Source organism: Neopsephotus bourkii, unplaced genomic scaffold, assembly GCF_033783945.1.
Source record: "Neopsephotus bourkii isolate Nb327-2 ecotype Australia unplaced genomic scaffold, CSIRO-AGI_Nbou_v1 NB_1350, whole genome shotgun sequence".
NCBI lineage: Eukaryota > Metazoa > Chordata > Aves > Psittaciformes > Psittacidae > Neopsephotus > Neopsephotus bourkii.
The window spans coordinates 354,616-364,963 of record NW_026901829.1 but is presented as its reverse complement, the minus strand read 5'-3'; the positions used below and the strand labels follow the sequence as shown (position 1 = coordinate 364,963).

At 39.7% G+C, this 10,348-nt stretch overlaps 1 protein-coding gene across 1 annotated transcript; it reads left to right on the top strand.

Annotated features, from left to right (window-relative positions):
* The first annotated feature begins 746 nt into the window (after window positions 1-746).
* TMEM45A (transmembrane protein 45A) lies at window positions 747-10,067 on the top strand. The gene is made up of 6 exons (XM_061366571.1): window positions 747-839; window positions 959-1,168; window positions 3,284-3,496; window positions 4,198-4,382; window positions 6,494-6,639; window positions 8,375-10,067. Exons 2-6 carry the CDS (start codon window positions 979-981, stop codon window positions 8,466-8,468), a joined length of 828 nt encoding a protein of 275 aa, XP_061222555.1. The 5' UTR covers window positions 747-839; window positions 959-978; the 3' UTR covers window positions 8,469-10,067.
* Window positions 10,068-10,348: the final 281 nt, after the last annotated feature.

The following is a 10,348-nucleotide window of genomic DNA, read 5'->3' as shown; positions in this document are numbered from 1 at the left end:
ACTTGCTGGAAAGAAAAATATACCAGAGCCTCTGTATTCTATTCACAAGCAGATAGCTACAGTGTAGTGTGGTGATCAGATTTGTAAATCAGCCACAATAATAACAGAGAATACAGATTTCCAATGCTTCTAAGGTGTTATCCTTTATTTTAACCTCTGCAAAGATTTAGTATGCCTTTGGGTTGCACAGTAACTCATTTTATAATAACTTAAAGAAAAATTGTAATTTAATATTAAAACTGTCGCTTTAATGCAGAAGCTATTGGATCTAAGTTAACTCTCCTTAAAAGTTTGGATGATGACCAGAATTACTAGATTTTATTAATGGCACTGCTTTTAAATAACTGTATAACTAACTAATAACCTTATAACTCAGTGTACTTGGTGTACTTAATAATGTGCATCTAATTGTGGGTGCATAATTCACCTATCAAATACTGAGAATGGCTTGATGTTTGTAAATCATAACAAGGCTTCAAATTGGAATACAAAATACAATTTATTAGTGAATAGCTGCCCATAATATCTGTATACAACTTGGATTTCCTTCAGTCAAGTATTGTCTTGATTTCTGTTTGTGGAGTGAGGAAACAGAAAACCCCTTTAAAGAGGAACCAAATTGTGAATATTCATATGTCTCTTTTGCTAGTATAACTTCAACAGCATGGCGTAGTGCACTATGGCATTTTTTCTCTCACTTTGCCAACTGCCAGCTTTATTTCAGGTCAAATGCCTTGCAGTTGGGTCTTTGATTCTGCACAGCTATGAAACTGAGAGACTAGCTGGGTGTTTGGAATAATCAGTGAAGACGAGTACCCACATTAATTTTTAAATAGAGTGTGAGTACTTAATTCTATGATTTTTTTTTTTAAATCTATGCAAGGAGATACTTTAAAATTATAACCCACAGATTTCTCCTGCTACTCCCATAATCAATCTCCATTTGTTTCACCTTCAGGTGTTGCCTAGCAGTAAACCATGGGCAATTTCAAAGGGCATGCCCTCCCTGGAAGCTTTTTCCTTCTTTTTGGCTTGTGGTGGTCAGTGAAATATCCACTGAAGTATGCCTGTCGAAAAAACAAGAATGCTTGCTACCTTGGTTCCAGGGTAGGATTTCAGCGCCTGGAGTTTGTAGAGGGGATCATCAAAGCTGTCTTTGCCCTGATCGGTAAGTAAGGTGGGCTGACAATGAAAAGGCTATGTCTTTTAACACTATCTTTTTCTTTTTTCTCTGATAAAACATCTCATTGTGTTTTGGTGTTTTGTCTTTTAAACACCAAGAATCTAAGAACTAGTGGGGCTACTGCTATTAATTACACAGTTATGATCGTAACAGGGTTTCCATCCATAGCACTCTTCTGGAGCTGAGTCTCCTGACAAGTTCACAGCTGGTCCGAGTGTTCATATGCTGTTCACTACTTCAGGGAGGGAGGAAAGATATTTAGGCAAGGGGGTCTCACATGCAGACTGTGAGCACCAGACTGTGGAGACATTGCTTTTCTGTTTTGAATCCAACTTATCTTAGATGTAGGTAGTCTCCACTGAGTTATTGATAAAATATGTAAATGCAGATGCTTCTCCACTGGTGTCATTTAAAGTGAAAATATTCACAAAGAAAGACTGAACTCCAGATGTTATTGCTGCAGGACTGTTGCAACAGGGTGCTGGTGGTGGCCTGTTTCTCCTTCTGTTGTGGACTGGCCTGGGTACAAAGCCACAGGGATGGTTTAGTGAGTTTTGCAGCCAATTGGAAGTGCTTAGTTCTTGTTCATGTTCCAGCACGCTGTATGTTAGCAATTTATCTTTCTAGAATAAATAAGCTAAATAACAGGGGGCCTGGGGAGCTCAGCACATGTAGCTTTCAAGTTGAAAAGGATCTTATTTTTTAGTATTATTAGATTTTTAGATTCTATCTGTCTGTTCTTCTTTAGATGCTCAGAGTTGCTTGGTTTTTGATCAAGGTGCAGGCTGTGCCAAAATCTTGTTCTTGCTCTTCTTCAAGATCAGCTCTGAAGAGATACTGTGTGTACAGTACTTTGATATGCCTTAAAAAAAATATCAAAACCTAAATAATAGCATTCATTTTGAGGTGTGAGTGAGGACATCTTTTGTACAGATCTTCCACTCAGTGTCTAGAGGTAGTTGGGTGGCTAACATACTCATTTAGCCTTTTTATTTTTATCATAAAACAAAAAAACTATTATTTTAACATATGGTAATTTCAGTTCACAAATGTGGACAAGAAACCCTGGTGAAGACAAAAAGTAGCAGAAAGAGTAAACCCTGTTGTTTCTGTGTTAGGAAATTTGAAATAAAGGTGGAAAAGTATTGCATTTGTACTGCAGTGTATCTACTTATACAGCATGATGTTGGCCTGTGCTTTATAAGCAATGTATTTAAAGTTTTAAAGTGTAACACATTTTAAATCCTTCCCAAGCTTCACTGGTTATATAGAGTATCTAAACTCAGCTTTCCTCTTGCTGGAGTACTGCAGCTAGTTAGTAAGACACTGAGGGGGCCAAGGTAAGGGAGGCAATGGAGCAGCAATTCAAATACTAACTTGGTATACACTCTCATGGGACTTTTAATAACTGCATAGTGGAGGGATTTCCTTTTATGGCTTTATAGGAAAAATCCCCTTTGAACTAAGAGTCTGAACTCTGCCATCCTTCACACTGTAGGGGACTGAAATGGTAAATCTTTCTTTTGGGGACTTCAGCATGTGTTATACTCATGTTTGAACCACAGGAGAAGGCAGCTGAAAAATTCAGTTAGAGGACTACTACAATAGCAATTGTTAGGAAAAAAAAAACCAGCACAGAATAGCTGTTCGCTGCTGGAAACTGCAAGATGCAGATAATCCAACCAGGAGCAGAGATGAAGCCTGGTTTTCCCTGGCTTTCTCTTCTCTGAATTATGTGATGCTTAATACATGCTGTAGCTCACTCTGTGGTCTTCCCATCAACAACTCAGCTTATTTCATCTCTCCTCCAGCCATTGCCTATTTTCTTGTAAATTTATATAAAATTAGTATCTTTGAGACCTCTGTGCATTTTCACTTGAATTTGGACATGTTAAAAACTTTATTGCAAATGGCTGAACTGGGCAGAAGGGAGGAAAATGTAGCAATCACCCAGAGCAATCCTCAGGCAGCCAGACTAAATCTCAAATTGACCGGTGTTACGCTGCAAGGGAATATATTGTTTCCTCTGTTGTTTGTATAAAGACTTATCATCACCTTAAGCACCAGGACAAAAAGTTACACTTTTTATTTCATGTGCAGGAATGGTGGCTGAGCAGTTTGTTCCTGATGGACCTCATCTGAAGCTGTACAATTACGAGGAAAAGCACTGGGATCACCTCATGAACTGGCAACATGCTACCATGTACCTTTTCTATGGCATTTCAGGGTTGGTTGACATTGTGGCTCATGGGACCAGTGCACTGCCAGTGGCCATGGACAAGATGATGCTTTCGTTAGCAGTGTTTATTGAAGGTCAGTTTACCTCTTCTCGCAGAAGTATGCGTGAAACTTGCACAGGGGAATGCGTCTTGAGTCTCACATCAGTCTTAGAGAATGAGCCTGCACGAGCTGGGTGTTTAACTCTCTGAAATGCCTAAGAAAGATCAGTCTTGGTCCTCCTTAAACTGCACTGCAGCCCTAAGCATGATCACACATCCTAGAGGTGTATCTGTGCTTCCCAGCTGGCTTAGATAGCAACAGAAATGTTATAAAAATAGCAGCACAAGCCTGTTTTGAATAACTGCTCAGTAGCTCAGGTATGTGCTTCAATGTATGCACAGACATGGCCCACAAGTTAAAGTGCTTTTTCATTTGTACAGCAATCATATGTTGCAACTGCACTGGAGACACACTCACTTTGTGTTTTCTGTACACACAGCATATCTCATAGCATCCCTCTTGTTACATTGCAGGCACAGATGAATGATACTTTTTGTTAGTGTGTTTTAAACGAAGGGTGACAGAGCTACAACTTCCCATGCAATTTCCTGGTCTGAACTGAAGAGTGGGAGTACACACTACTTAAGAATTAGTCTAAAAATTGCTGTTAGTTCAACTAAGAAGGTGTTATTGGCATGAAGAGAAATGCTAACGGTTCACTGTTTTATGAAAACATATGCAGGGAGATTTCAAAGGAAGAAAGTTTCTTAAAATGATCACTTAATTTATTCCAGGTTTTCTCTTTTGCTACCATCTTCATGGGAGAGCCATGCTGGATGTTCATGTTCATCAGTTACTGCTGTTTGCTGTCTTTGGAGCTGCTGTTTGCATATTTCTGGAAGTTTTCTTCCGTGGCAGTATTGTGCTAGAGATGCTTCGTACAAGCCTTTGCATATTACAAGGCAGCTGGTTCTGGCAGGTAGGTCACTTTTCTGCTTTAGGAACTTCTTCCTTCACCAAAATTAGTGATTTAGCCCTTTGAAGAGGATTCATAGGGGATGTAATATACCTTTTAAACACAGACCTAAAAGGACTCATAGAAAACAATGCACTCTTAATGTCCCTTTAAAAAGATAAAAATATTTCTTGTATCAATTTTACAGAAGCAGCAGAAGCCATTTTACTTCTTGTGCATTTTATCAATGAAAAAGCAAAGGAGGTTTTCTTGAACTCTCCCTTGTTCACTGACCATTCTTTCTGACCCCTATAACATCCTGTTCCAAATCCACAAGCCAAATGGCAGTGTTTTAGAGCCCAGCAATATATGCTGTTCTTTATGAAGCCAATCTCCAGTCAGCTGCTGGAGCAGTGAATAGGTGCTCAGCAGAGTACTGGATGGGTGAGGCAATGCACTCATGGACAGTGCACAGCTCAAAAGGTATTTAAGCTCTCAATCTGCATTAAGAAACTGGGTGATGCAAAGCCTCCTGCTTTTCCAGGGCTCTGGAAACTGAGCAGAAGAAAAAACAGCTGAAACTGTGATATTTCAAGGATGTGGCTCCCAAAAGGACTCTTCAAAAATGCAGCTTCCATGCCCTCACTTACTTGTGATTCTATCCAATTAACAGATATTTGATAATGACCCTGTCTCTACTGTCAGAACAAGAGAAAGAATTTAATGAATTGCCGTGATCTCGTAACAAAGAAATAGGAGCACTAGTGCTGATGTGTGTTTCATCTTACAGTGAAGAACTGAGGTCACTCCAGAGATTTTTTTTTCCAGCATGTCTAGACTGTTTTCTCTTTTTTATATGCTGGCCAGACATGATGAAAAAAAAATGTTTGCTGTTTCTTAGGAGAACTGGACACTCAGCACCAAATCCAACATCTCAATACTTGCTCTGGCCAAAAGACAGACCTCCTCAACAGCAGTATTTTTCTATAAGTGAACTCAAGAACCTGGTGCTGCAGCACTCTGTGGTTTATTTTCTTGTTTGTACACTTTTTATTGGTGATTTAAGAAGCTTTATGTAAGAGGAATTAGACACAACCGTTTATTCTTTGTTGTCTGTCCAGTCTAATTTTAGAGCAAGTTATTTCTTTAGCTCTGGAGACAATGTGTTTTTTGTTTCAAAGTGAAAAATTGAAGAACTAAAAATACAAGCAATTTAAGTGTGGCTTTTTTCACACCTGCAGGAGACTTCAACCATATGTGTGACTGAAAACCACATACTGGCTGCAGCATGACATATTTGTAAAAAGTAGAGGGAACTTCTGCATCATCAGCTCCCTCATTCATTGAATTCTCTGCATGGAAATGCAAAATGCACTCCTCCCATCCTCCTTCCTCTCCTCTTCCCAGGTCCTAAATTCTCAGCTGAACTGTAGAGCCATGACCCTGAAGAGTATTAGGAAGTACAGAGGACCAGTGCTTGACATGCAGACCCCTCTGCAGCCACAGGATTACTAGCTTCCCACCTTATATATTAATATGAATTTGATCTTTTCCAACTCTGAATATACAAATCAGCTATGTATTTCACGTGGCCTTATAGCCTTGGGCGAGAGCTCCATTTTTAAGTAATTTCAAAACCTGACCTTTTCCATGGATGGCCCAGGAAAAATAGACTTATGTTCACCTTTATTCATTTATTATGCATCTTCAGAGCCATGTAGCACATTTGCAGACACTGTTGGGAAGAAGTGAGTCAGTGCAAATGGCTGGGTAGGCTTTCTTGTTCATTATGTGTTTTCAGTTCAGACCACACAAGGCTGAGCACTGCCCCCTTTCCATACAGTACATAGCTGTGATTGTTGTGGGACTTGTTGGGCAGGGTCCTTAATTCTCTGGGCAAGAGCAGGGTTTCCTGGGACAGGCTCTGCATCTTCAAAGGCACTTCTGCACAGAACTGTGTAAAATGATCCATTGCATCTGAGTGCGACTGCAAAATTGCTTTTAATAATAGCCACAGAAATAATCAGCACTTAGAAAAAAAGAGATTTCTGCCTTGTGATAGGTAGCATAAAACATGATACAGCAAAGGATACACATCAGATGACTCTTGCTAAATATCTATTATTTTATTACAGATTGGCTTTGTGCTTTATCCTCCAAATGGGAGGCCAGAGTGGAATCAGATGGATCATACCAATATGATGTTCCTGACCATGTGCTATTGCTGGCATTATGCCTTTGCTTTTCTTATACTTGCAGTCAATTATACAATTGTCAGCTGGTAAGTTATTTGGAAACTTGTCTATTTAGTCTAGCAGAAGCTTAATTTTAGAAATGTCTCACTGACAAATCAAGTTTTCTACAAAGTAATTAATTGTCTTGCAAGGTAAAATAAAAATAGGTATTGTTAATCAATGAAGAACATGATTCACTGCTTCAGTAGAAAGGGGAAAAATATTCATGAAGCACAGCTCTGAAAGGATAATGCTTCTCACTTAAAAGAAGCTCTTTCTTAATAGTGTTCCATATATGTAAGTGCATATGAAGTTAGAAGTAGGAGAAGTTTTTTTCCTACAGCATCTTCTCTCCCCGTGGTCATCTCTAATTCCAAGTGACTTCGTCAGCAGGCTTCGTGACTTTGAAGATTATTGGGCAGTTTTCATTGCTAGCAATTCCTGTGATCAGACCTGATTTCTTTTCCACTACCTAGTTTCATCCCCCCATTTCTAAAGTTAGACATTCTTCTTGTGTTAATGCTGGTAAAATTACAACCACAGTGTTAAATTAGTTATAAAAATGAGCCTGATTCTGCCATGTGTGATCACCTGCCTGCAGGACCTTACCAAGCCTTTGCCTGCACTGTTCTAAACGTGCTTCTCATCTCTCAGTTTACCCTTACCATCCTAATAGCTCTATTTTATCAGGCTTTGGCCCCATGCAGTTCTTGCAGTCTTGCAAGAACTGAGATGCCACTTCTTTTTGGATCTTTTGTCGGAAAGGCACTGACATTCAAGGCTGGGTAGCTGGTTTGTTGTGTAAAAGATGGCAACTATAGAGTAGGTGACAGAAATCCTACATCCCTTCTGATGCTGGAAATGGCAGCTGCTGCAGCATGTCTTACAAGGAGTATGTTCAGGTAGTATCATTAAATGTAGCACATACTAATGTCATGGTACATGTTTGCATTGTACAGTTGTCACTCATGCTAACATACAGCTATTTACAACCAAGGCCTGTGGTTAAATACTGCCCAGATTCTGCTTGAAAGCAGAAGCCACCTTTACAATGTCTTCCACAGTGGCCCGCTACAAGTCTTCATACATCAGTCACCCTAACTCCCTGGTGAGGTGCAGGAGTTAAACAGTTTTTAACCATATGAAAATGGCCAGATAAGCCTTTGAGTTTGTCTTGGGTTCAGCAGGAGCAGTCATTTTTTCTCCTTCTTAGTAGCTGGTGCAGTGCTGTGTTTTGACTTTTGGCCTGGGAACAGGGCTGATAACACCAATGTTTTTAGTTACTGCTCAAATGTTTAGACTGACCAAGGACTTTCTGAGTCTCATGCTCTGCCAGGGAGGAGGGGAAGCCAGGAGGAAGCAGAGACAGGGCACCTGACCCAAACTGACCAAAGAGGTATTCCATACCACAGCACATCATGCTCACTATATGAACTGGGGGCAGTTACCCAGAAGGGCTAGATCACTTCTCGGTCAGGCTGGGTATCGGTTGGTGGGTGGTGAGCAGTTGTATTCTCTTCCCTTGTTATTTCCCTTATCATTATTATTATTGGTGGCAGCAGTAGTGATTTGTGTTATACCTTAGTTACTAAACTGTTCTTATCTCAACCCATGGGAGTTACATTCTTTCGATTCTCCACCCCATCCCTCTGGGAGCTGGGGGAGGAAAGTGGGGGGGGGGGGGGTTGAGAGAGCAGGCTGCGTGTTTTTTCCTGGGTTGCCAACTGGGCTTAAACCACGGCAGAGTTACTATTGACAGCTCTCATTTTTTGTTGTTTTCAGGGCAGTTCGTTCAAAGGTTAAACAGTCCCAGTCCATGGAAATGGGATTACTGAAGACATCTGAACGAGACCAGGAATCAGAAGATGAAATTTAGTATGAATATGGCTTGACTAGTTTACCTGCTCTACCATTAGGCTAACTGATATCTCATTAATAGAATTTTTTAACATCTTATTCATTCTTTACTGCAACTTGCTATGCAAATATCATCCATGAGTACTGTCTACATCTGCACAGTTACATCTTGTGGAGGGTGAGCTTTGTATTGATTCGCAGCAGTTGCACTAGTACCTAGCTTACCACGTGCTTCAAAGAAAACCAGACTAATATTAGACAGACTTGAACTGGATAAGGTGGCATGATGAAGTCTGTGTGTTTGCCTCATTAATAGCTAACCAAAATGTTTTCTGACTGCTGCTGAATGGACCCAAGTTTCCATAATTAGGGTGTTCAGGTAAGTGTGTTTGCTGCTCTGCAGGTAACTGTGCATAAATAACTCTGCAGACCTGGAAGGAGTAGTACAAGATGAAAAATCATGATTTTGCAGCTGTCTTGTATAACACTTTTGTGTCTCTGCTTGTGGCTTTATGCTGAAAGTCTGTTGAAAAGCAGAGGTGCTCTCTCCTGTTGAAAAGAGAGGGTGCTCTCCCCCATGCTTGCTGTTGTTTGGGATGTGCTTCAACCTCAACAAAGGGGAAATAACTGATACGGTAACAGTCATCAGAAAATGATGTTGTATGTAAGCACACTGCCTCTAGGGGGCAGACTTTCGACTCATCACTCTCGCTCTAAATAAGTCTCAAAAGACTGCCATGGGCAGCTTGTTGTACAGCAGTACTTACACTCTGTTTTTCAGAGGATTGAGAATGGTATTCATGCTGGTGGCCAGCAAGTGGCCATTTTACACATGCATCAGTGATAAGGTGGTCATGGTAAGATGGTCATTCTGTAAAACAGCCTCTTACCTTTAAAACTCTTTCTAAAGATACTATTTTCTTATTATTTTCTGAAACAGGCTAATGCAGGACAACAAATTCTGTTCAGATAATGCCTGTTCATCAGGTTTGGTTCTGTGGAAGTGTGTTTCTTTTATTATTCAAACGTTTCCAGATGCTTATAAGGGAGTGCAGAGCTGAACTCTCGTAGACGAATGAGATTTGTCGGATCTGGTCCCTTCACTTTTGAGCTTCCTTTAAATTTTTCCAGTGTGAACCAGAAAAATTAGTAGCATAAAATTACTAATTGCAGTGAGAAGGTTGTTTAGGTAATAATATAGTTTGTAGCTCAAAGGGATCTAAGGACTCAGAGAAAAAAAGGAAAAAGAAAAATTAAAGGTTTTTTTCTAAAGCTGTTTAACCTTCAATACAACATAAACATTCACTTCATTTTTAAGAGCTGCCTTTTATCTCCCATTTTTTCAAGGAGTACCTTCCTTAGATGCACATTCTATTAATGCTGAATTTCAGACTGCCAGATTTATCAATGTGTTTCCAAAATCAGTGGTGCTGTTTATTTTGAAGGACATCTTCAGAAAGTGCTTTGTTTCTCATATGCAGGAGCAATGCAAGTTTCTTCACTGCTCTTCTTAATAAATATATTTGATACTGTACAAATATTAAGGTGCTGTATCTCAAAAATAAAGGGATAGCCTCAGAAGAAAAGCATAATAAACTGGCTGAGCTTTCTTAGAACACTTAGAAGACTTCAGTTGGTAATTCTTTAGATTATTTTAGATATTTGCCAACTACTGTGAAATGACACTTGTAATCAGGTGTCAAATTGTCCACATGAACCTACTTTGGAAAGCAAGAATAGTTAGCTTACAGACATTTCTACATTTACAAATATAAAATGGGAAACTGCAGTTTGCTAAGCAAAGATCACCACTTTTCTTGATAATTGTTGTCCTTTTCTAAGTACCTTTCTCTGAAGGGTCTTGGGGATTGTGGTGAACTTTAATGAAGCCCATCTCAG

Excerpts from the sequence above, each read along its gene's own strand:
- TMEM45A (XM_061366571.1), top strand. The coding sequence starts at position 979 with ATGGGCAATTTCAAAGGGCATGCCCTCCCTGGAAGCTTTTTCCTTCTT. Across the intron at positions 3,497-4,197 it reads GTTAGCAGTGTTTATTGAAG|GTTTTCTCTTTTGCTACCAT; the intron begins GTCAGTTTACCT and ends AATTTATTCCAG. Across the intron at positions 4,383-6,493 it reads AAGGCAGCTGGTTCTGGCAG|ATTGGCTTTGTGCTTTATCC; the intron begins GTAGGTCACTTT and ends ATTTTATTACAG.